This window comes from Gekko japonicus, unplaced genomic scaffold, assembly GCF_001447785.1.
Source record: "Gekko japonicus isolate JY-2015 unplaced genomic scaffold, Gekko_japonicus_V1.1 scaffold1545, whole genome shotgun sequence".
In the NCBI taxonomy this organism is placed as follows: domain Eukaryota; kingdom Metazoa; phylum Chordata; class Lepidosauria; order Squamata; family Gekkonidae; genus Gekko; species Gekko japonicus.
Window position 1 is genome coordinate 121,759 of NW_015161442.1, and position 26,818 is coordinate 148,576.

The 26,818-nt window shown below is 43.3% G+C and overlaps 1 protein-coding gene across 1 annotated transcript in view; it reads right to left on the reverse strand.

Moving 5' to 3' along the window:
- The window catches only part of TCERG1L (transcription elongation regulator 1 like), a 249,767-nt gene that overhangs the window by 63,252 nt on the left and 159,697 nt on the right, over positions 1 to 26,818 (reverse strand). Inside the window, exon 6 of the mRNA XM_015429033.1 lies at positions 14,157 to 14,282. Within this exon, the coding sequence (XP_015284519.1) occupies positions 14,157 to 14,282 (126 nt within the window). The remainder of the gene's footprint in view (positions 1 to 14,156; positions 14,283 to 26,818) is intronic.

The following is a 26,818-nucleotide window of genomic DNA, read 5'->3' on the forward strand; positions in this document are numbered from 1 at the left end:
CAGATGTTCCGAGGCAGGCAAAATCTTCCCAAACCCATCCTATCCTTTGTCTACAGCACCACACTGTGTTATGTAACTTAAAAAAAACCCTGAAAGGGCTGAAGTTAAAAAAAAAATTAGAGAGCAGAAACCAAAGCAAAACCAAAGAGAAATTCTTCTTATGAAAAAAGAACAAGAAAATAAGAGGAATCAGTGGAATGGCTATACCTAAAAAGTGAATTTTGGGGAAAATAAATTCTTCTCCTAATAACAATACTACAGAACTCCTACTTCCTCACACTTCTTAGTTTTAAAAATTGTTTTTTTTACCTCTGCTGTTGTTTTGGTAGTGACATTAACCTCGGCAAAGTATTCATTGGGAACAGAGTCCCAACACGCTAAAGTACTCAAAAGACCAAACAACAAATGGGATTGAAAGATTGTTGCCGTGCAAGGCACTTATAGTGCTCATTTGGACTTATGAACTCTGTAATAACTGGACTATGCAGTAAAGGTGCAAAAGGGAATGGACCGTGTGGTGACCCTAAGCTGACGCCAACTGCAGACACGTGCCCAGCAGAGGAAAATCTTCTCCTGAGATGATGTGCCTATGGTTCCTGGGGTTACTTGCCGTCTCTTACCCGCGGCACAGCTGGAAGAGAACCAAGCTCCCTAGCAATGTGAAGCACAGTAAAGCCAGTAACCATTTGCTGTTTAAACGGACAACGTGCCAAGCCATGAGACCAGAGATCTTGAACAGACACTCCATGAGCTAGCATCATCTCTGACACGCAGGCACCTCCCCCCCCACCTTCACCTGACATTGCACATAGGCAATCTAGCATGACAAAAGATCCATAGCCATAAAAGGATTAGAGGGCTGACACGTACCAGCTAAATCCATCACCTGGAGTCATCAATGGACCATCAACAACAATGACTCTGGCTGCCTCAGCCATTGTTCTCAAAGGTGCCACTGTTAAGAGTAAATAGAGCCAATATTGCCCAACCATTAAGCCTCCTTCCTCTTGAAACTGGTTTTTGATTAGGAAACTTCCTGGGACTGACCAAGGGACGTGACAAGGGAAGTGGCCAGCAAAGCTCACCCCCAAGTTCCAACAGTGTATAAAAAGAGTGGGACCAGCCATGCTCTCTCACCTCTACCTCTAAACCCACCCTATCTCCACAACTCTTGGTTTTAGTGCTGCCAGAATTGACCATGTGTTCTGCTGGTTCAGAATACGACCCTTACTCTCCCATAGTCTCCCTTATTTTTCTGTGGATCACTTCATCCCACCGAGGACAGGTACGTATTACCCACCGACGATTATCCTGCTAATGAGAATGTTGTTATCCCTTTCTATCTATATTTCTTAGGACTGAATAATTGTGTGTATGATTGTGTTTTATTGTATGCTCTTCCACCAGGCTTTCGATTAGGAGCCGCCACTTTTAAATGAGTAATCAGAACTGAACATGCTATGGCCCTTAAGTCACAACGCTGGATACTGCCTTTGGACCACATTATAGGTTGCAACGCTGGATATTGCCTTCTTTTATTGGATTACAACAGAGGAACTGCCATCTGTGTACTAGCACTTTATGTAAATTTTATTGTATTTTATTGTTTCATTGTATTTTAACTGTTGTATGCTGCTTTGAGCCAGTTTGCCATACAAGGCGGGATATAAATTAAAAGTAATAAATAAATAATAAATAAATATGCTTGAGAACATCCCTCAGTAAAGAATCCATTTCTTTAAAGACTTGGTGTCTGTGTTTATTTCTGGGTTACTAGAAAAAGTAGGACTTCTGTATACATAGGCTTCGATCCCTTAGATGCCAACTGCACATTAATAATCATTCCCCCAGCTTTATTAATCATTTAAAAACAATTTGGCTAACAAGATGCATGTGGGTATGTGCAGACATTCATGTACACATTAGGGTCCCCCGAATTTCCTCTTTGAGTCTAGTAGTGTCATGTAAGATATCAGAGGCTATTCCCAAAGGCCCTTGGCTTTTAAAACCAGTTGTCAAGTCACGAGGGTAGTTGTGCTTGAAAAAGGACTCCAAAAGCTTTAGGAAGCAGGCAGAACTTCCAGATCCTGAATGCTCTTGCTTCGAATCCTGAACGTTTTTTCTTTTTGATCATTTCTATAATAAATGACCACAGAGTATGACTGATCCAGGGTGCTTGCATAGGGAGTGTCTGCCTCTGTTGCCTAATTTTGAAATACAACAAAATAGGTTATTTTATGCCACAATCTAACACTGAAGACTGGAAGAAAACCAGAGGCGTGGTCTACGGCGCAACGATGGCGGACACCTTTCCTGAGGCTTGGGGAGGGCGCTCCGCACAGCAGCGGAGGGGAGGGGTGCCGCTGGATCGGCGCCTCCACGGGGGGTCAGGGAGGCCCCCCTGCCATAGGGCTTTTGAGGGTGAGCCTCTTTTCCTGCTATCTGCAGGGAAATTGAGGCTGCCCTCCACCCTGATGGTCCTCCCCGCTGTTTGCGTCCTCTTAGCAAGGCACAAGATATGCCGACCCAGTCAAGCGCAGGAGATCTGGTGAAGGAGCGATTACAAGCGTGGTTAAGAAACAATGAACTGTGAGTTAAAATGAGCGAACCTTTTGAGCGATTGGAATCCTGCTGAGAGGGACGCCTCTCGGACATATTTGCATAAGCAGAGGAGGGAGGAGTGAGAGTGAGAGAGAGAGAGAGAGAGAGAGAGAGAGAGAGAGAGAGAGAGAATCTCTGACGCATTTAGATAAGCAGAGGAGGGAGGAGGGAGAGAGAGAAAGAGACAATTGTAACTGGATACTTGGAAGCGAAAAGCTGTGGGAGATATCCATGAGTATTTAAGCGACTAAACAGCATGTAAGCAATTTTCAGAGCCGGGGAGAAAACGATTTTATATTGGAATTGAAGTGTAAAAATGGCGGACACTCCAAAAAAGTCAGCGAAAACAACTCCGAGAAGAAGGGAAGTGAAAGTTATAGAACTCATAGCAGAAGCCACCAAGCTGATTCTTGAGCAACTTGTTGGTATTAACCATCAGCTTGCCAAAATAAAACAACAACTCGTGTCCCGGCAGCTGAAGTTGGCAACAACAGCAGAAAAGATGGAACAGAGGGCTGTCAAAGCAAAAGAGATGGACACTAAAACTAACAGCGATCTCAAAGAGATAAGGAGAGAAAGCATGAGAGAAACAGAAAATATTTACAAGGACTTAACTCCTTCCCGGCAGATGTTTTTAGAAAGTGTCATCTTAAATTCGGCTGATAGAAAAGAGCTTGAACCTGACCTCAAGATCAAGAAGCCTGGGAGATGCCACTGGGTCCCGAGGATGAGACCAAGAAGGAAGAGGCTTAAGATTGGCGGTGTTATCCCTTTGAAGACAGAGGAGGGTTGCAGAATTTCGAGTGAACGTCTAAGAAGCCATCAAGACTTTAGAGAGAATTAGCATAGATGTAAAGGCAGAAGGACTCTGAAAATTGCCCTTACGAAGAGAGCTGGAGGAGATGCTCTGGAAATCTTCTCATAACAAGTAATAAACTAACACATAAGCTTAGAAAGACAGAATCTCACAAAGTATATTGTTTATTAACAGGGTTTTTTTTCATTACTAACTGCAGTCTAACAGGGTAATGATCCCCTACTCTTGGGTTTTTAGTTTAGTGTGGGTTACTTTTCTTTCTCCTTAGTTGTAGCTTCCCTTCCCTTCCTTTCTTTGTACTTTATGTAGTATTATAAAAAAATAAAAAAATCCCCTTTGGGGGTCTTTAAAAAAAGACTTGAAGAAAACCAGATCTTATCTTACTAAGGGCTTGGTTTTTGGGTGGGTTTTTTGTGTGTGTGTGTGTATGTAGAATTAAGACATGGATGCTGAGTTCTAATAAAGCAGCCAGGCTGAAAATGTTCTTTTCAATGCTCTCCTTGGCACTGGGGAAGGACATCTTCCTGGACAGCTTTATATTATTTCAAGCAATTATTTGCCCCAGCTGGAACCAAAAAAAACATGGAGCAAATAAGTGTTCACTTTCTTTGGCACTTTATTGACTCCACTTCTGCAGATTCTCTCTTCTCATTCAAGTCATTCCCAGTTAAGTTTCTAGCACAGAAGATATTTCACAGCATGATAAACATGGTGCCATTACATGTTTCCAGCACAATTACTGTTGTTCTGAAGCATGAGTATTGCTCTACAGTTGTTTTACCGGCACTTAGCAGGGTGAGGGAAACTGCAAGATGTCCCTGAGCATTTATGTAGTTCTGTTGTGTGCAGTGGACAACTTAACCTCCCTTTACTGTTTTCTCTTTTCTATGAGATTTGTTGACATTGACATGGCTTGGCAAATTTTCTTATTTTCCTCCTTAAATGATCTTGGCTGAAGAAAAGAAGAAAGTGCAGCGAACCATCACACTGAAAATGGGAATTTGATTAAGGAAGCATGAATGTTCTTTAAAAAGTGCATGAATGAAAATGGTATGCACCTTAGCAGCACCAGCTGTATGACAGAGATAGGTCTTGGGGACAATAGTCTGAACTAGCTACTAGTTAGCACTATTTGACATTCAGTACACAGAAGTTCTGCTTTGGTTGGAGACACAGAGACTCATGACAAATAATCATTTGCAGCCTGAAATTCAGGAGGAGCAACTGCTACACTGGCCTTCCTAAATGATACCCCTGAGTGCACTTCTTGCAGGTGAAGTAGACTGTTGCTTGTGAAGAAGGAGGAGAAGGAGGAGGAGATTGGATTTATACCCCGCCCTTCACTACCCCAAGGAGTCTCAGAGCAGCTTACAAACTCCTTTCCCTTCCCCTCCCCACAACAGTAGGGTTGCCAAATGTATCTTATCTGGTGGCGGGGGGCTCCCGGACGGCGATCCCGAGCACGCGCGAGCCGCATGCACGTCAGCCGGATGTGATGTGTGACGCTGGGCATGCTGGGGGCGGGGCCACAGCCATTGAGGGGAAAACTCTATGTTTTCCCCTCAAATGGCTGTGGCCCCACCCCCAGCATGCCCAGCGTCACATGTCACATCCAGCTGACGTGGACGCTGGGGTGGGTTTTCCCCCGGGGCCCGATTCCGCGGCATCGGAAATCGGGCCTCCAAAGTGGGGGGAAATCTGCCCCCCGGGGGGATTTGGCAGCCCTACACAACAGACACCCTGTGAGGTAGGTGGGGCTAAGAGAGCTCTGACAGAAACTGCTCTTTTTCAAGAAGAGCTCTTATCAGAACTATGGCTTGCCCAAGGTCATCCAGCCAGGTGCAAGTGGAGGAGTGGGGAATCAAACCCGGTTCTCCCAGATTAGAGTCTGTGTACTTAACCACTACACCAAACTGGCTCTCTTGTGAACCAGTCACTCCCTAATTCTTCCAGAATAATGCAACAAGCTCTGCACAGATATACAAAGTACAATCAAACTGGATAGGCACTCTGCAGCAGCTGGTCTGCCCAAGGCACTAGACCTCACGCTTTGGAGGGCCCACCTGCACCATCATCTAGGAAGCAGGAGTGGAAGAGCTTTATGCCCAGAGATCAGTTTTGCAGACTGAACTGCAATTTATCATGGGATAGATCCAAAGATGATAAAATCTTTTAACTGGGCATCTCTTTCAATGAAGTGCCACTCAGATTTCAGTAGTATATATAGAGAAACAATAGATGTGCATAGTTACCATATCCCTGCAACACCAGTGGGCTTTGAAGGATTCCCGATGGTGCAGCTGGACCCCTTCCTGTCTTGCCCTGACTTAGCCACAGTGATCCAACAGTCACCTCCAGACTTGACTACTGTAACTTGTTATTTGCAGGGCTACCCTTGAGACTGAACCAGAAACTTCAGCTGGTCCAGAATGCAGCAGCAACAGTTCTTACTGGAGCTCCAGTTAGAGCACATATCCAGCTGGTGCTCTGCCAGCTGTGGCTCCAGATTGTATTACGGGTCCAGTTCGAGGTGTTGGTTTTAACCTTTAAAGCCCTACATGGTCTGGGACCAGCATACCTTTGAGACCGCCTCTCCTGGTATACCACCCCCCAAGAGCATTACACTCACAGGATAAAGACCTTCTAGTGGTTCCTGGACCAAGAAAAATATGATTAGTCTTGATGAAAGCCAGGGCCTTTTCAGCCCTGGCCCCAGCCTGGTGGAATGCTCTTCCAGCTGAGATCCAGGCCCTGCGGGACCTTTTACAAATCCTCAGGTCCTGCAAAATAGAATTGTTCCACCAGGCCCATGGTTGAGGCTTATGACTGAGGGACAAAAATTAGATTATGTTATTATGCCATCTGACTGTTGCTGACTGATGTGTAAACTGTTTTGATTGATTGATTATTGTTTTTATTAATATGTTAGGGTTGCCAGGTCTGGGTTGTAAAATACCTGGAGACTTTGGGGGTGGATCCAGGAGAGGGTGGGGTTTGGGGAGGGGAGGGGCTTCAGCATGGTACAATGCCAAAGAGTCCCCTTCAGAGCAGCCATTTTCTTCAGGGGAGCTGATCTCTCTCAGCTGGAGATCAGTTGTAAAAGTGGGAGATCTCCAGGCCCCACCTGGAGGCTGGCAACCATGTGTTGTTACTCACCCTGAGGCCTACAGTAGCAGGTGAGGATGAGTCAAAAATCTAATAAAATAAAAATAAATATAGAGCCTTCATCCATATGTATTATCCCATTCTTGTCTTGACTGGTCCTGACTGCTGTGCCTCGCAATACAGCTGTGGGTGGCAGCTTTAAGTAGAGAACCGGGGGCCTAAAAAGTGGGCTCCCCCAAGGTGCTTGCCTCCAGCAGTGACTCATTTAGCTAAAAAGGTAATAAATAAACACTGCAATGTGAAGCATATTTACTCAGAAGAAAGTCCCATTTTATGCAAAAAATCTTACTCCCAGGTAAGTGTTCTTAGGATTGCAGCCAAAAACACTCACCCTAACTGGTGCAGTCGAAGCACCTGGCTCTTTCTCTGCTCTTATTTTATTGTATGGCACAGTTACACACAGGAAGCATATAAGAATATAAAATATGTAACCAAGTTGATACAGCAGATATGCAGACCGATTGGACAATCCTCCTAAATACTACTATCCACTCAATTGCAGCTGGGGAGAGATCAAAGAGCTTGCTTCCTCATGGTGCACCCTGGATGATGCTAAAGAGCCAGAACTTCTGGCTGCCAGACAGTCCTAGGATCTCCTGGCTACACTACAGAGTACACACATGGAAATGTTCCTCTGCCTCACCACTATCCTGTTCTTCCCATCTACACATCCTCTACACAGTGGGGAACCACTGTGCCCAGCACATGTAACTGTATGACTGTTGCTGCTCGGTAGATGTGTTCCACACATACATCCAATAACATATGAGTGGCACAATCAGCTCCAACAGCTGCCCCAGATGTTTGGAGCAGACTGAATTCAGGGATGTGGAGACAGCTGGAGCTCAGTAACACATGCATGAACACTGGCATAATGATCACAGCATCTAATAGTGACTTGAACACAGAATGACCAGCCACAGAAAGAAAAATGCTGGTATTCCATCACCTCTAGCACAATACTTTGTACTGATTCAGTTCATGGATTCAGTGGAGACTCACCAAGCTTAATCAAGTAATGAGCATGTATATGTAACCAGCAAAAATTTAACATGTAGACACTCAAACATAAAACTTCATATTTGCATTAGCTCTTGATTAATATACAATTATAGTACAAAGTCTAAAATGTCTAATTATACCTCTTAGAATGTACCCCTCTCTCTCTCTCTCTCTCTCTCTCTCTCTCTCTCTCTCTCTCTCTGGGGTACATTCTAAGAGGTATAATTAGTTAGAATTGAAGGATATTGGAATTTCTCCAACAGCAAATCTTGGATGTTTCAGAGCCAGTGTTAATCTCCTCCAGTCCTTCATGTGATATGCAAGGTCATTTGGTTTATGAAACAGAAAATGTATGCTAAAAATAAATATTTTCCTTTTGGAATAGAATACAAACTGATAATCTGTGTGACATTCTTGACACTTGGGTACGCAAAGCAGCAAATGCCATCTATTTTTAAGGAGAAGTGTTTAAGAAGTTTTATAAAATAAATATTTGTTTTCAGATTTTCACAGTTTACTGGAGCATGAGAAATGGATTTCTGCTGGTATCATTGACACCCTGATCTGGAAAAAAACAACAGCTGCCTTATACCCATTTAAATCACTTTGCCTTTCAGCTTCACTCCTTTGTATTTATAAAGCCTTTAGAATTCTTATCTGACAACAAAAACATTGGATGACAAGCTCCCTTCTACTCAAGGCTGTATCCTGGTTTCACTGCAACCCCTGAAATTGCCCAATATTCAAGATCATTGGATCAGAGCCAAACCTTGACCAATTGCCTTACAAATTTCCATTTTGCCCTTAGTTGGCGCAAGGCTGTGAACATTCTAAGGTTCCCAGCCACTCCAAGAGGGATTAGGGGATGCAGCCAGACAGGAAAAACTTTCGAGCAGATATACATTTCATTTATATGGTTATCTATTAAGTTATGATGGCCAGACTAGAACTATAAGCTAGTGATTTGACTTAAGTAATCTACTGACCAAGTATCATGGCAGAATCAGAATTGTAACAAAATTATTCCCAACAAAAGGTTTGACATGGTCAAAAAGTACTCCATGAGTGACATGGTGAATAAAATAATGATAAGTTAATTAATTATGTATAATAATAGAAGTGGTAATCCCCTCAATGGTTTACCATACCAATGGGCTTCATGAAGATTTTGTATGTCAATTGCTGTATTCTTTTCACAGATCCATTTGAAAGAAATGAATGAACTTTGTACAGTTTTAGTGATTGATAAGCATGGATTAGAGGGCTCCCAGAGCGCATAACTTTTCAAGTGACAGAAGTGGCTGTGCTACTGAAAAACAAGTAGTCGATGATTGAAAAGCTCCCTTCCTTTTAAAAAGTGGAGCATATCAATGCAAGCATTTCTGTACTTGCCTCTGATAAAAACAGCATGATTAATGGCAGAATGCAGAGTGAAATCATGTGTGCGAGAGAGAATGATATACAGATTACAAATAATAAATCAAAAGAGCCTGCTTTTGAAGATCTGCCACATACAGTGAATCCAGGGATGCCCATATATCCATTAATGGATTTCTGCATGACAACACAATGCTATTGAAACTACATTACACATTTTTAGACCTAGCTGTTCATCTTCATTTTGGAAAAACTGGAGACATTCACTTCGCCAGCTCTGTTTAGGTATTGTTTCTCACATACTAATTTCTCATACAACAACAGACCCCTTGGAGTAGTGCACACAAAATGGCCACAGCTTGGAGGCAGCTTTAAATTTCTCCGCTTGGGAGCTGCCGTATGTCTGTTACAGCCCACTACTGAGATCAGAATTTTTACTCATGCAGCCGTAAACTCTCAGAACGCAAAAGAGGACCACGTACACAATTGCCTTCCTGCCACACTCCTGCTGCACTAGGTAATCTACATCACAAGAGAATAGTTGCATTGTAATAACATGTGTGAAGACAGGGGATGTTCCAGGTTTTTGTGGGATCTGGTAAGGGGCTTCTGTGAGTCCTTTTCAGGCCCTTCCCTCATGGGCTTCCCCCAGGGACATAGTGGCAATGAGCTACTGAGAGGCAGTGGATACTACTTCTCCTCCTCCTAGGATTGTCACCTCCTACTTGGGAAATACCTGCAGATCTTGGGGCTGGAGCCTAAGAAGGAAAGAGGAGAGGCCCCAGTGGGGCATAATTTCAGAGAGTCCACCCTCCAAAGCAGCCACTTTCTCCAGGGGAACTGATCTCTGTCAACTGGAGATCAGTTTTATTCCTGGGAGATCTCAAGCTTCCTCCTGGAGGTTGGCAGCCCTACCTTCTCTGCACCTCTGACAAAGAACAGAAAGCCACCATCCATATAACAGAGGTCTTTTCTAGCTAAGAGTGGTCGGCTGGGATGAGATCAAATGTCATAAGGTCGCAGGTTCAATTTGAATGTACATTTTAAAAAATCTCATTTCTCCCTTGTGAAAAGGAATCCATTATCTTTATCTTGGTGTGATTTTGTTTCTCTGCACCAAACCGTTTCCATCAAAATCATATATAAATCGAACATTCATTAAGCAAAAAGGATGTGAACATACAAGTGGCAAGAACATTATGCTACATATGGCATATGAAATGCCATAAAGCACTGTAAAAAGTCCTAAAAGAAACTAAAAGAATCAACAATGACAGCAGCAAAATGAGGCAGGTCAAAACTGCTGACAATGACAACACACAAAAGCAAAACCATAGCCCCATCAGCTCAGCCTTAGTGGTAGGAAACTGCTATTACATGGGGAGGAGCACTTAGGGTTGCCAGATCTAGGCTGGGAAATTCCTAGAGATTTTGGGGGTGGACTGGGGAGGGACTTCAATGTGGTATAATGCCATAGAGTTCACCCTCCAAAGCAGCCATTTTCTCCAGGGGAACTGACTTCTATCATCTGGAGATCAGTTGTATTTCCAGGAGATCACCAGGCTCCACCTGGAGGCTGGGCATCCTAGAAGTGCTCCAAGAGTCATTTCCATCTTTTGAGGCATGTCTGTATAACCTTTGAGACACCATGCTGAATGAAGCACCCCAGCCATGCGCTGTGACTGAAGAGGTACTTGACAAGCCCCCGTCCCTGTTTCTGGAATCCCATGCAAACTGAGAAAAATAGGAAGCTTATCACCAGTCTGGCAAGCTACAGTCCTTAGATGGGAAATTGCATGCAGCTTAACAAGTCACAAGGTGCCCACTCTTGTGTCAAAGACAGTCCTAAGTACAGTTATATCCTTCTAAGAGTACTGATTTCACTGGGCTTAGACAGCTGTAAGTCTGTTTAGGATTGTACTCAAAATAGCCCTATGAGGTAGGTTTGGCTGAGGATGTCTGACTGTCCCAAGGTCACCCAGCAACAAGCCTGTTGCTATTGTGGGGCATCTTGGGGCATGCCCCCCTGACTTCCTGCCAAGGCCCCCTGACTTCACATCCAGCCCAGGCCCCCCAACTTCCAATTTTTCATTTTATTTGTGGTGCTTCCTTGGGAGTGTGTAGGGTGCCCCCCAACTTATTTAAAGGTGCCCTGAATTTAGAAATCCTGGCTACAGGCCTGCCCAGCAAGCTTGCGCTGCAGAGTGGGGATTCAAACCTGGGTCTCCCAGAATCTAGTATACGATACCACATTGTCTCTGTCTAGGGTTGGTCAGTCCCCAGGTCCCAGCAGGGGCTCCCCCACTTCTGCCCACTGCTGTCCAGCTGTCCAGTGGGGGAAACCCCACCCCAAAAAGCCACGTCCAGGCACAACATCCCTGATGCAATGACGTCACCCAGAAGTGATGTCATTGGCAGGAACAGAAGCACAACATAGAAGATATAAAGTGTTGTGTAATTTATAGACATCAAGAGCCATCTTTACATGTAAATGTAAGTAAACTAGTTAAACTCACACTGTTGTCTCGAGTCTTCATTTGGGTACTGGTGCAAATAGTTTTTTAGAACACATCAAGAAGGAGAAGCCAAATAAGATAAGCAATAGTAGTAAAGTCTTCACAATACCCTTTTTCTTCCCCACAGTCCCCAAAAGACAATTTTAGATTTAGGTGCCAGAAGTGTGTATGCTTTTATTGGCACAAATAATATAACTGCTAAAACAATTTTTTGGGGGGGCATTTCAGTATTCAGGATGCACAATGATGCTACGATATCAACCTCTCAAATGAAACAGACACTGCTGTGTCAGCAGCATGTTGGCACATCTGACAAGTAATAATCACCAACAACAGGCACAAATTAAATGCACATCACAACCTGTACACAACTAGGACACAGGCATCACTTGTAGTAAATAGTTTCAGGTGAAGAGTGAGTAGAAGGTAGAAATGAGTGAGGAAAAAGAATGAGGAAAAAGACAAAAGCATGACACTTTTCTGTGCTGTGGAAATGCCACTGATCCAATACCCTTCACATGAAAATCCCAAGACATTGGCCTGAAAAAGCAGCAGTTTTAGAAATGGGGCGGTGATGTCAGGGGGTGTGGCCTTCTGTCACTTCCGGTGATGTCAGGAAGCGTGGCATATGCAAATAAGTTATGCTAATGAGTTATGCTAATGAGCTCCGGCAGCTCTTTTTCTACAACAAGACCCCTGGAAATGGGGATGGGAATCACCAGAAACAATGTGCAGAATGGGCATGTATTTAGTTTTATTTTTCTTTTCCTCCCCCCTCATGAGACTGACTTCTGATTAAACCAGCTGTTACAGTAAGAACAACATTCCTGTAGCATCGACACTTACCACAAACATAAGAAAATACAGCAAGTTGAAAGAACTGATGGAGTCTGGTCATTAACCTCAGGCACCCCAAATGCAAAACTCCTGGTATATCCCAGTCCCAAGTATATACATCACTTCTCACACTTCGTAGCAACTGTATATTATGAGGGGAATTAAAACTGTTCATCTCCATACTCCACCTGGAACCTAGGGTCTGTATTCTGCAAGTCCGAATTCTGCCTATGCATCTCCACCCTTCTCATGCCACTCCATCTTTTTATCCAAGATTTCAGACAAGGAGAGAATAACTTTGGATAAAACACCAGAAAGCCATGAGAAGGCTGAAGATGGATAGACACAGGCATGCAGCTACACGATGCTGCTGTCAGCTGTTACACATTGCAACTTTTCCCCAATGTGACCAGGGAAACAAAGTTGGTGTATGTTCCTGACTGAAGGCCCATGAAGTCTATCATTACAGTACCCTAGAGCTTTTTAACAGTCTAACACTCATATCTATTTACATGGTTGTTTCCTTGGAATTTATTTCCAAGTAAATAGAAGACTATGAGGAGAGATTAATCTCTGTATTAAAGAAACCTCTGGAAATAAATATGAGTATATCCTATGTCCTTGTCTGGACATCACTGTCGTTCCCTGGCAATACCTCTGAGCCACAAAAACAGAAATTATATTCCAAAATCTGGAGAGAAAAAAACCACACTAAAATATACTGTTACCTTGCTCAATATGAAGGAGGAAACATTATGTTATTTCAGAAGACAGTGCTACTTCCTATTTTACTGGACTTGCTATATATCATGTGGAGATACTATTTAGCATCACTAACAACTTGTGTCAGAGTACAAGATACGATTATGCATGACCCAAACTGTCCAAGCTAAATCCACCTAGGGTTGCCAGCCCCCAGGTCCAGGGGAAGCCCCCCCATCTGTATACCAGGGAGCCAAGGCAGGATGGGGGTGAAGAGGGTGCTAGGGGGCAACTTGGTCAATGGCCTCCTGAAGGCCCAGATTCCAGGCATCAGTGAGTTCATTAAGAGAGGTGCTGACACAGCCAGAAAAATTCTGCATAGCATTCTGGAATCCAGCTGGATCCATGAGTCTCCATGGGTGAGCACAAATAAGCTCCCCACCCCTGTAGAGGGAGGAGGCATATCTCAAACTGACCGTCCCAAGATAATGATCAGTCCATGGCAATGGGTCACAAAGAACCACTGAATCCAAATAAATTTCTGCACAAAAGATCAGATTCAGTGTGAGACCTGATGGGGGGGAGGAGCAATACAACTTGGGAGAGTCCTAATGATGCCATGGTAATCTTGAAGTCTTAGGAGGTACCAGACAAGGCAGTGCCGGCATGGACATTGAAGTACCCCAAAAACTATCAGTTTGGGGAAATGCATGGCCCACTCTGCCCCCACCTCAACCACCCTCAGCAGGGAGTCAGCTGGTAATCTAGGTAGATGGTAAACCAGCAAGATTCCCACCCTCTCCCTGGCACCCCACGCCAGGCCTACACATTCAGTGCCAGCGATGTTTGGTGCAAGAAGCCTTTTGAAGGAGTTATTTGAGGTGAGGTGGACGAAAAAAGAACACACAGGAATAAAACAATTTACTGCTATCTTGATTTGTACATATTCATTATCAAATGCTACAAAATGATAATAGATTCCATGCAATTTCAACAATGATGAATGTGTACAGTTTCAAAACGTTTCCATTAAAAGGAGTTTCCATTCCTGTGCCACATGGGAAACAGTTTGTTTTCAAGCATGTGAGTGTGCAGCATATGTTTAGTAGTATCATCAGTACAGTGAAACATAAACACACCTGTTAATGTCTGATCCACCAAATTGGTTGCCATGAACGTCACAGATGGTGAAGAGATAGCCGCTACCCTGGTGACTTGAGTTGGCATCCGGGAACTCATGCGTGTATCCATTCTAGAAGGAGCACCTGCAAGTAATCCATGAGAAATACATTACTGTTTACACTACATAAAGAACAAGTGCTGATTTTCAGAGCCGATATTGTTTCCGAAGGCTTTAGGCATCATAAGTTGCTGTTGCAATTTTTTTAGCAAATGTTTAATAAAGCATAAAAGTGTTCACCAAAATACTTAAAAATATTATGATTATTCTTTTCACTGTTATGTTAACATCCAACCACCATTTTTAGCTGGATGGAATGCAAATCATATAACATTTGGCATAAAATGTTAATGATTGTCCACACCAGTGGGACACCTACTTCTCTATTGTAAACTAACCTGGTGGATTATCTGAGCATCCTTACTTAACTGGTCCTAGTTAACACATTGTGGTCTTTGTCAAATTGTGAGGCAAGACTAGTCACCAATTTGTCATTCCCCCCATTGCTACCACCACCACCACTCTGGGTAAAATCCTTCCCCCTGTCTCTTTCACATGGGTCGTCCATAGCCAACCTCACAGACGTATTGCCCTATAGTGAGCACCAAGCAGCCAGGCAGGTGGGTGAGGACTTGTGCAGACTTTCTCAAGTTAAACAAAGTTTATTTCTACAACGCACAGACTCAGGTATTGCAAAGGACAGGGTATTGCAAAGGTACACTAATAAAATAAAACAAAAGGGCAGTTTTTATTTTTTGCATCATTCTTCTCTGTCATCCTTCATGGTAAACAATGCAAATAAATAACTGAATGGTTGCCATTCATTCCTATGGTAAAGATGAAATGGAGACACAGCCATTGATATTTGATAGCCCAATTACCACAGATAGGGATATCACAGAGGAGGGGTCAAAATATTTCAGAAAGTCAGCTGGTGGTAAGAAGTTTCCTGCTGGTTGGGCCCACCCTCCTGCCTTTGATCCCTGAACCTGCAGGAGAAATATCAGGCCATAAAGGCTGTCCAGTGACGTGTGATGTCACACTTGGGTTTTTACCTGGATATGATGTCACATGACATCATCCTTTGCTCCATGTCCAAAGCTTCTAATGATGCCAGGTAAAGGCCTGGCATCCCTAGATTCAGGGGTGTTGGGCCTGGGAAAATGCATATCTGAATCTTCTCTCCTCAAATCCAGGAACTGGTTTCAGCTACTACAGTGATAAGTCCTGGGTGGACAAGCCAGTCCAATTGTGAATGACTGCTTTAGCACAATATACAGCAATCTGTGGAAGCAGCCCCTAGTAGACCTCATCCTACCATGGAGATAAGTGAGTTAGTAAGCTTTTCTGACTCAATTTTTGAACCCCAGGAGCAAAGCCGGTCAATCCAACTCCACATATATATTTTTTGGACTCCATATGTGGGAAGTACTGTTTGAATCAGTTCTGAGAAAGAACAAGTTGGAAGAGGGGAAAGATTCTCTGATAACTTTTTTGTAGCAGTTTGGATGAATGGAAACTGACAAAAATATGCATGTTCCTCCCTTATCCCAGCCCCTAACCTGTGACTTGGTCAGGGCTCTTTATAGGCATTATTAGTTGGCATCTACTGGCCAATATTTATTGCTTTTTTTCATTGAGCACATTTTAGAGTTGCCATTTTAATGCATTTTCCCCTTGTATTACCAATTACATTTTCACAAAGAAAGACTGGAATGCAGGCTGTAAACCAGCATTATATCTAGTTTCTAAGCGCTGAAGGAGGATTGTTTTTAAAAGACCATAAATCATTTTAATAATACTTAGCATTTTTAAGACTCCTTTTTTATGGCTGTAGAAGTGGCAAAAAATCCCCATAAAGCCCACAAATGTGATAAAGATATGCAGGGCTACAAAAGAAATTGCTGATATACAGTTGGAAAATTGTAGAGCAATCCAGTGGGAAAATGTCAGAAAGTGGATGTACAGGAAGCCTTCCTTGCCAGCTTCTTGCTCCGTCCCCGTCCCTCTTTGCAGCCCCCCATACAGAAAAAGAAGGAGGCAGGAGGGACAGGCACAGGGAACAGTTTGGGATGACAGGAAAGTGCCGCTTGCCCTGTGCCGCCCTCTTTGGAGCTCTTTCTGCAGCCTGGCACAGGGCCCCTCCCCTCGAGTGATCCCGCTCCCCCTCATACATTTGCAGCTCGCTCCCTCAGTCCGCCTGCTGTGGCTCCAGCATCCACCCCCATCCTCACCTAGTGGGCAAAAAAACCTGGGGCTGTCACTGACTATAATCCCACTAAAACAAAAACACAGAAGGTACCAATCAACTCACAGAGAGAGCCAGCCACCTCAAAGACCACCTAGCCTCACACCAACCCTGTGAAATAGGCACAAGTAGACCAGGGAGTTTTTAAAGGCCTGGGGTAACAATATCAGTGTAGCCCATGTGCTCCTGATCAGGTTGAAGGGTGGAGCCTAGAACATCAAAAGGCAAAGATCTATGTCAGAAATTTGTGCCAATAATATTAATTGCAGTTTCAGAAAGTTAATTTACATTACATATGAAAAATGGGATAAGAAGGTTAAACCCAACTGCTATTAATTCCCCCCAGTGACTATTCCTGATCTTTAGAACAGCTGTATGGGGCTGCCAGTTAGCTTGTAAAAAAATAACCATGGGAGATCTTAATCAAGATTTAACATGTTTTATCTAGCTTGGTCCTAAGGGGGATTCAAATTCAGTATTCCATGGTATAACTGGAAGGTTTGCCAGGTCCCTCTGGGCAGCTGGTGGGGGGGGGAGTGGGCTTTCTGGGAGCAGGGAGTCTCACCCGATGTTTCAGTGATGTCCCCAATGTGACTTCCAACGTGACCTGGAAATGACATAGACACGTCATGGCAACTCTTTGGTTTTTTTGGGTGAAATTCTATGGTAGAATTAGCTTCTACCACAGAGGTTTTGCCCAAACATGAGACCATTTCCCCAGTGTTTTCGACATGCCTATGTCACTTCTGGGTCATGATGAAGTCATGTTGGGGACATTGCTAAAACATTGGGTGAGACTCCTTATTTTTGCATTAAGTCTCCCCCACTGGCCAGCTGATCGGCAGTGGAGAGGTGGGGCTTGGGAGCGGGGGACCCCCCACCCCCACTGGAGGGGTCTGGCATCCCTAATAACTATAGACACCACCCATTCCATGCATTCAGTTAACACATGGAAGGTCATGTGTAGAGAGCTTAAGTATGCACTGAACATAGCTTGCACATGTATTCACTGTAATGTGAACAGGCTCACATTAAAACCTGCATACAGTGTACACTTAAGACTCGATGCATTCACTGAATATGGGGAGGAATATCAGGCATCTCCTGCCCTCACACAATCACTGGGTAGTCTGCACAATGCAAGTACATGGAGGAAGTGTCCACACTTATGCATCCTCTCTGTGATTGGGAGTGATACTTTCTCAATGCTGCTGATCATGGGGAGGGAGCATATTCACAGACACTTTCTCTGTGCACAGGTGCCATGCTTAGGAGGTAGTGGTCACATGGAGGCAGGAGGTGGGCACAGTGTCCTTGTACCTGCTCTTGGTCTCTGTGCATTCAGTCAGTGCATGGAGGGGTGATGTCTACAGGGCTTTTATTTTTCTTTACATATGTGTTAAATGATTCCCATGTTGTATAAAAAAGCATGTACCGCTGCACATTTATCTAGCTACTGGTCTCCAGTTTCACTTGTAACATGAATGCATGTTTGTTCTTTCTTACAAACCAGATGTACACAGGTCCATGTGGGATGCATGTGTATTCACTGTAAACTGAACAAGGCTACATACAATGTACCACCAGACTGCAAGAAAGAGTGAGCAGTGTCTTATCTAATAAGAACTGCACAGTGCACCTAGTTGGTGGATAACAAAAAAAATCTTATAGCCACAAGCCTAGACAGGACTGCCAAGATTCACCATGGTCCCTCTGGCCAAACATTGCCTGTGTCCCACACACTATCCAGACTCAACCAAAATATGGGACCAAAACAAATCACATAACTCTCCCAGCTTCATGGGCCCCAGGGGTGACCAGGGTTCCCACTATGTTGCTCTCTCACATCCTCCCAGCAGCCCTAGGTCCAGATCTCCCCACAGAATGTGGTTTGTAAAACTTGGCATTCCAACACAGAAAAGGTGCTCCAAACAATAAGTAGGGTAGAAGCACTCTAATACCCATGACCAGCAGGGAGGCAACAGGGCTAGAACCCACTATGGTTGCTCAGTCCTTCCAAGCAATCAGCAGGGCATGGGGGGACTTACAAGGAGAGAGAGAAAGCCCTCATTGCAGGCACTGCACAGGAAATGACTTCATCACACCAGAAACATCTGGGTGATGCTCTGTTATCTGGGCAAAAATTCTATGGCAAAACCACCTTTTACTATAGAGTTTTTATCCAAATATCAAAATGTTACCTGGATGTCACTGCTGTGATGATATCACTTCCTGTGCAATGCAGGCAATGAGGCCTAGGCCTTCTCTTTTCTCCTGGTAAGTCCCTCCCATTGGCCAGCTGATTGGTGGCTGGGGGTAGGTTCTGATGGTGGGAGATCCCTGCCTCCACTGGGGGTCTGGCAATTATAAAACACACTGACCAGACCATCTTACTAAACACACAGCCAGGGGAGAGCACAGAAGGCAGACTAACAACAGGGCCCTTATCAGCTCCCAATGGGACCAGTTTATGATATGCTCTTTACACTAGAAGCTATGACCTCCCCATCATACATGCTTGTTTGTTCTGCAGAAGAAAATGCCATGAACAACACACCAGCTCCTCCCACCCAATACTCTCTTTCCTTCTACTATGTCTGAAGACATCTGAACTGAATTTCAAGTAGGGGCGGGAGCATTACAAGGTTGGATCCAGTACCCTGCTTTCTCAAGGAATTCCAATCTTCCACACTTTCCCCTCTTCCCAGCAGTCCTTTCTCAGCCCAAGAAAGTTGAATCCCTGAAGCAGGACCTGAATTGAGGATTAGCCACGCAGGTCAGTGGAGAGCACTGTGGAAGGGGCGTGGCGTAAAGTCACTCCCTTCTACTCTTCTGTCAGTGAAGTGGTCCTCAAATTGGGGCTGATATCCCAAAGTGAAATCCCAAATGCTCTTGCAAGTGGGTTGTGAGGCCAGTAAGGAGAAGCAGGAACTGGGAGAGGAAGCTCCATGGCAAATTTGGGTTTGCTTCAGCATAATGTGTGAAATGACCATAAAATAAGCCTGTTGCTCAGTAGTACTATACCTTTAAGCATGAAAAAACAAAGTATAAACTTGTTCAGTGTTAACTGATATGAAATTCCTCCATTTTATGTTGGGGAAAGCAGCATGGAATTACTTTGCAAGTATGTCTTAAAACTTCAGCAATGGGTCCCACTTGAAAAAAATTGAGAACCACCAAACTAAGCACTTTCCATTTATTAACCTGGAGGAACACAGCTTGGACTTACAAGGAGAGAGAGAAAGCCCTCATTGCAGGCACTGCACAGGAAATGACTTCATCACACCAGCAACATCTGGGTGATGCTCTGTTATCTGGGCAAAAATTCTATGGCAAAACCACCTTCTACTATAGAGTTTTTATCCAAATATCAAAATGTTACCTGGATGTCACTGCTGTGATGATATCACTTCCTGTGCAATGCAGGCAATGAGGCCTAGGCCTTCTCTTTTCTCCTGGTAAGTCCCTCCCATTGGCCAGCTGATTGGTGGCTGGGGGTAGGTTCTGATGGTGGGAGATCCCTGCCTCCACTGGGGGTCTGGCAATTATAAAACACACTGACCAGACCATCTTACTAAACACACAGCCAGGGGAGAGCACAGAAGGCAGACTAACAACAGGGCCCTTATCAGCTCCCAATGGAACCAGTTTATGATATGCTCTTTACACTAGAAGCTATGACCTCCCCATCATACATGCTTTTTTTTTCTGCAGAAGAAAATGCCATGAACAACACACCAGCTCCTCCCACCCAATACTCTCTTTCCTGGTTCACATGGTGAGAAGCCATTTCTCTCCCTTCTACTATGTCTGAAGACATCTGAACTGAATTTCAAGTAGGGGCGGGAGCATTACAAGGTTGGATCCAGTACCCTGCTTTCTCAAGGAATTCCAATCTTCCACACTTTCCCCTCTTCCCAGCAGTCCTTTCTCAGCCCAAGAAAGTTGAATCCCTGAAGCAGGACCTGAATTGAGGATTAGCCACGCAGGTCAGTGGAGAGCACTGTGGAAGGGGCGTGGCGTAAAGTCACTCCCTTCTACTCTTCTGTCAGTGAAGTGGTCCTCAAATTGGGGCTGATATCCCAAAGTGAAATCCCAAATGCTCTTGCAAGTGGGTTGTGAGGCCAGTAAGGAGAAGCAGGAACTGGGAGAGGAAGCTCTATGGCAAATTTGGGTTTGCTTCAGCATAATGTGTGAAATGACCATAAAATAAGGCTGTTGCTCAGTAGTACTATACCTTTAAGCATGAAAAAACAAAGTATAAACTTGTTCAGTGTTAACTGATCTGAAATTCCTCCATTTTATGTTGGGGAAAGCAGCATGGAATTACTTTGCAAGTATGTCTTAAAACTTCAGCAATGGGCCCCACTTGAAAAAAATTGAGAACCACCAAACTAAGCACTTTCCATTTATTAACCTGGAGGAACACAGCTTGGAGCCTAGAAATCTGAAAGTAAATTGGCCTTCTTAGCCATGGACATGCACACCTTCAGGTGGGAACAAAAAAAGGAAGGAGGGGCTCCTGGCAATGGAGAGCTCATCCTTAACAGAGAGGAAAACTGTTTTTAAAGCTGACTTTTGCCCCTTTGAGCAGAAAATGGTTTTGAAGATAGCATAGTTGCAACATAGCACTATGACAATGCACATATCCAAATTATTCCCAATCTGTATTGTTCATCAGCCTTTTTTATTACCAAGCACCAGATAAGGCAGATGTAAGGGATTTAGGATGAGACCTCACATCTGGAAGACATTTACTGTGAAATGTAAGTATCTGATGTTCTTGAAATGACAGATGGAGAAGAAAGTGGTGGAAGTATAGTGGAGGAAAAGCTATGGGGACCAGCACAAGAATTCAAATGCACAATGGACTTTTCTTCTTTTTTTGTGGGCACATTTTAAATTCTTGAATACAAAGTTAGACATTCAACTGTGCTGATCACAATTTGTGGACAGCTTGCAATCTAAACATTCCAGGTGATCAAATATCTCTGCCTGCCACAATAAAGTAGGAAATACTTTATAATGCCGCTATTATACTTAAGAAACCATCAAACTGCAAGTCTCCATTGATCTTGCGACAAATTAACAAGATAAAGTAGCATTTACAATTGTATTGCCTCCTGAATCACAATATCCTCTCTTTCCTTGATTCAGTTATTACCACTAGCTTATAGAGAAAGCCTATGTACTCCAACAAGTTATCATTACTGACTTCCTCAAGAGACTGGAAACCAGAACTACTAGAGTTCTTAATCACAGTTCTGCCACTATCTACAGGAAATTGTGCCTTTACTATAGATGCTCAAACAGCTGCCAGTTTGGTCCAATTCCTGGGATCACAAGCAGGGAGCTCTTTTTTTCTTTTTTTTCTTTTTTGGGTCAAGCAGTTTGGCTGTGAGCCGTTCAAGCCTGTTCAGCAAGCTATGGTCTGCATATTCAGCAGTTCAATCAGTAGGATTTTTATGTATTTGTGTTCTCACCCAGCCTGATGGGATTTCTAATTTCCCCACTAGCCCTGTTGTTGACATGCAATACTCAGCAGCCAACTATTTAAACGGGTAAGCAAACCAGTCTCTCAGCTGGATGTTATAAATGATGCATTCGTTTAAAACATCTTACTGTGCTACCAGTGCTACTCTGCACATGCACATTTTCAAACAACCTAACTGGACTCATCATCCCTCCCTCCCCCATATCATTTAATTACCTGACCTACCATTCATGACCATGGAAGAGAATCAATTGCACCTACTGCACAGATGCAAACACAGTTGCAAGACAGAAGGAAATGGGACCTCCCACCACCACAGCTATTGCACAGCTGCAAAGCTGTTTGGTGGCTGTTCAAGCAGGATGGCAGCAAGGCAAAGATTTCTGAAGCTTGGCTCATGAGTGGCTGTGGCTGTTGAAAATGCTACGTGTGCCAGCTGAACATCTTTGCTGCAAAGTTTGTAACACTCTGACAGAAAAGGGACAGTAAGATATTCCAAAGATATTATAGATAGGACTGCATGACCACTGCTGAATGTGCATTCCTTAATATTACCCCCCCCCGAATATTTAAATTACTGCCTTTAGATGATCTTGGCCAAAGGACCGTATCTCATCAACAAAAAAATTAACAGAAAACAGAGATAATATGATTATATAAGTTTGGAGCAACAGCAAAAAATTAAGAAGATGACCAGTGTCAACAATGGAGAGTCACAATGCAATGCAAAACCAACAGGGTGCAACTATTTCAGCTAGGGTTGCCAGCCTCCAGGTGAGGCCTGGAGATCTCCCGCTTTTACAGCTGATCTCCAGCTGACAGAGGTCAGCTCCCCTGGAGAAAATGGCTGCTTTGAAGGGTGAACTCTATGGACTTGTACCATGCTGAGGCCCCTCCCCTCCCCAAACCCCACCCTCCCCTGGATCCACCCCCAAAGTCTCCAGGTATTTTCCAACCCAGACCTGGCAACCCTAATTTCAGCATTGGATAAGGACTGGGAAAAGTTGGGTTCAAATCCCTGCTTTGCTATGAAATTTAATGGGAGACCTTGGAACATCCATTATCAACCCAACCTACCTCACAGTTCTTAAGAGGAAGAGCAAGATGTGAGAGCTGCATTCCTAAGATTTCTTTCCTTGCTAATGAGTGTCTGAAGGAGCTATGCTGTTCCCCCCCCCCATGTTAATGTTCTCTTTTTGTAGAAAACCAGGCTAAAAAACCCTGTAAACATAAATAAATGCCCTCTTTTGGAGAACAGCATGAGTTTGCACCAAAGGAAAATAGCTAAAAGTTAATTGTCTCTTAAGCTTTTATTTGGAAATAAAACTTAACTTCTCAGCTTGGCATGGCTAATTAGTTAGTTAATTATCTTCTGACAGCAGAGGGCAAATTACTGTACTGCAGAGTCCTTCTATGTAACTACCTGGTCACTGGAGCCCTCGAACATTTATTTTGCCCTTTTGTGACCGCTAGCTTTCCTCTCTTTCTCTTGTACAATGATGGCAAACAAGATCTTCCAGGACTACACCTGGTCATTACAACTCTGTGTAATTGGGGAGTCATGAAGCCCACCACAGAAAGCTCTAGTTTATTGAGAGCCTCACTAAGGCACTTTATGGTCAGTGCTGCTCAGAGTATCTTCCAAGTTTCATTGTGGCCCCACAGGGAACCTTCATTGAAGTTGTGACCAGCTTATGTTAACCAGCAGATCACATCAGTTATTTCCTTCCTAGATTTCATTGTATGTAGGCCTGTTCTGGGCACTTTATGAGGGCAGTATAGAGAGAGAGAAAGAGAGGTCAGTTGTTAGCCAAGGATTATATAAAAATAAACATGGCCTTCCCACACCACCACGAGGTATTCTTTGAGATGAGATCTCCACCTGCACATTGAAACCAACAATGGCAGCATGCTTAGTGATGGGAGCCGTCTCAATGGTTTCTGCCTCCCAGAGGGAAAGGTCTCCTTTATCACTTGAGTGGGGGGGGGGCCTTTTCCTACCATGGCACTTCTGTACTATATTGTATCTAGTGACAAATAATATGTGGTAAGCTTTATTGGGCTACCATGAAAGAGAACACAATTAATGGATGAGCATACAGTCTCTCAGTGTTAAACAGAACGCTTCCCTACGATTCAGTCAAACTCCAGATATCTTGTTTCTCATTTCTTTAAACATTCTTATTTTTTTCCACAGCTGGCTACAGAGACATAAACTGTGCAGTTCTCACTGTGCAGAAAACACATTAGCTCACAGTTTGCATCTGCAGTTCATTTAAGTGTATATGTGTGTGTAAAATTTAAGATTCCCATATATTGAGAAAGTCCAACTGCTTGATTTAAATATACTTTACGCTTGCTCAATATGCTTGATTGATTTAAGGCAATCATAACCTTTCAGGAATAAATATTTGTGCACTTTAACAGTACATGCTTATAGAAAAGCAATTTCTACAATAGATTGCTTTGAAATTCAAATGCTAAATAAGCACTAAGGATTTGGCTTAATGTTATAATGTAACAGAAGCATTCAGAATGAAGTGACTAGAACCCTCAAGGGTGGAAATAATACCTAAACATAATCTATAAAAAACCTAACTATAAACCAAGCAATCAGGGTGTTTTCTATTAACTTTAGGCAAATTGTGTTGCTGTGATTACTTCCCTGCCTTTTCATATTGTTGAACTTAAATAAGATTGTCTGATAACTAACTCATATGCTTTTATGAAATCACTGCATTTCCTTTGACAATATTTAATTATGTAATTTGTGTAAGGATTTACTTCTACACCAATACTTGATTTGACCAATATATGTTCCTCGTTGACCGGATTTTTAGTATCATTAAAGACAATGTCAATTTTCTAATTCTCACTGTTTCGACCCCCAAATCCCCATTTTGATTTCATTACTCCTATGGCTGAATCATATCTATCTATCTATCTATCTATCTATCTATCTATCTATCTATCTATCTATCTATCTATCTATCTATCTATCTATCTATCTATCTCCTCGCACCAAATTTTTCCTCGCACCAAATTCTCCATTTTAAAATGTACTCATAAGTAATGCTGTTCACTGGATGCTCCCCCATTCTGAAGTATCCTTTGTTCACAAAGCTCCCCCAATACTCAGAGAGGGTTTTGGGGAAGCAGAACAGGCTGAAGAAGGAAAGGAAAGGTGAGGACTCCTTCTCCAAGGTTTTCTGCTGGATCCAATCCCTTATATTAAATATTATGTGTTTAGCAATAGCACTAAACATTAAATTAGGTTTTATTTTTGGTTGATCTACATGATCAAAACATTAATAAAATATAATCCACATTTACGTGTGGCTTATTCAGAACATAAACATTCTAAAAGGGTTTCTGTATTGTGGGCAAATCTACCATGGCTCTGAGTTTGGCCAGCATTACCACTGGGCTTTGGTAATCCCCAGCCTGCACATCCCAAGCATGCAGAGAGGTATTAAGCACCACCCCCTTCCAAAACTTGCTGTTCATGCAGCTAAAGGCTTGCTTGATGCCATTCAGCACATCCCATCTGTAACCCGACCATCTGCACAAACCAATGATGGACTGGCTTGAGAATGGTCTTTCATACATAGATGCCTCAGGTCTTCATTAGGTAACCCGATTTATGGTCTAATACTCTGTTAATTGTAGTTATAGCCTGACCAGATAAGGACAGGCCCAGGGCTGCTGCTGCTTCTTCTTTTTTGAAAAAAGAGGTGCCAGAACTCTCAAGAGGGAAATGAAGTTTTCAATTTGTACAACTGGAAACTCACAAACTTTTAAACATTTTAAAAAGAAATTTGTTGAAGAGGTTCCCCCAGAAAAAAGGGCTAATTCTAATCCACCCAACCTCAAGAGCAGCATGGAACAGAGGGGAAAAATTCTCTTCCAAGCCAATTTAAAGAAAGACTTCCCCCTCCCCCTGCCACTCAGCCCAAAGAGGAGACCACGTAATCCCACATTATTACCGCAAGAGGCCTGCTCTAGGCAGGAAGTCATGACATAAATACCCTTTCCAAAATCTTCACCTGGTTGGTTGGGCTGCATGAGACTGATGCGCATGGCCTAATGGAAGCCTTCAATTCTAACTGAAATGGGGCAGGCATAGCGGCATATGCCAGTTGGAAAGCAGAGAAGTTGTTTAAATTTGTACCTCCTTGGGAGGTGTCAAAGGATTCTGGTGTCTTCTTTACACTGCCTATATCTGTTCTTCCATGGAGGGATGGTTGAGTTTTGTTCAGGGCTTTTTTCTTTTCTTTTTCTTTTTTTGAAAAAAAAGGGGTGCTGAAACTCTCAAGAGGGAAATAAAGTTTTCATTCTGTATACTGTATACTGAAACTGAAGAATTTTGTCAAAGAGATTTTGGAACTCTGTTCTGGTATGAAAAAAGCCCTGGTTTTGTTTAACAAAGAAGAGAGCTTGTTGGTTCCTAGCATTGGATTAGATCCAACTGTTTTCATCTTGTTTTTTTCCACCTGGTGAAAAATGAGGATGTCCCAAAAGCTTAAGCTGGACAAGAGCATAAGGGGCTATAAAAAGGAGAGGGCAAAGCAGGGGCTGTAACAAGGAGGGGAACTGGGTGAGACTGAGCGAAAAAGTTGGCTGAATCCTACAGAATATCTACAGTTGCACTAGCCACAGAATGTAGTAAAATGGAGGAAAGGGGAATGATGCAAACTGCTTTGGGTCCCCGTTCAAGAAGACAACAGAGTATACATGAAGTAAAATAAATAAAAATAAACAGCAGTATTGAGACAAATATTAGTCATAGCAGAACAGGAACTACTTCCCCCTGGCTTTTTGGTGCACTGCTCCAGCAGTATGGGCATCTCATGAGCAGGATGAACAATGAAAATAGTTT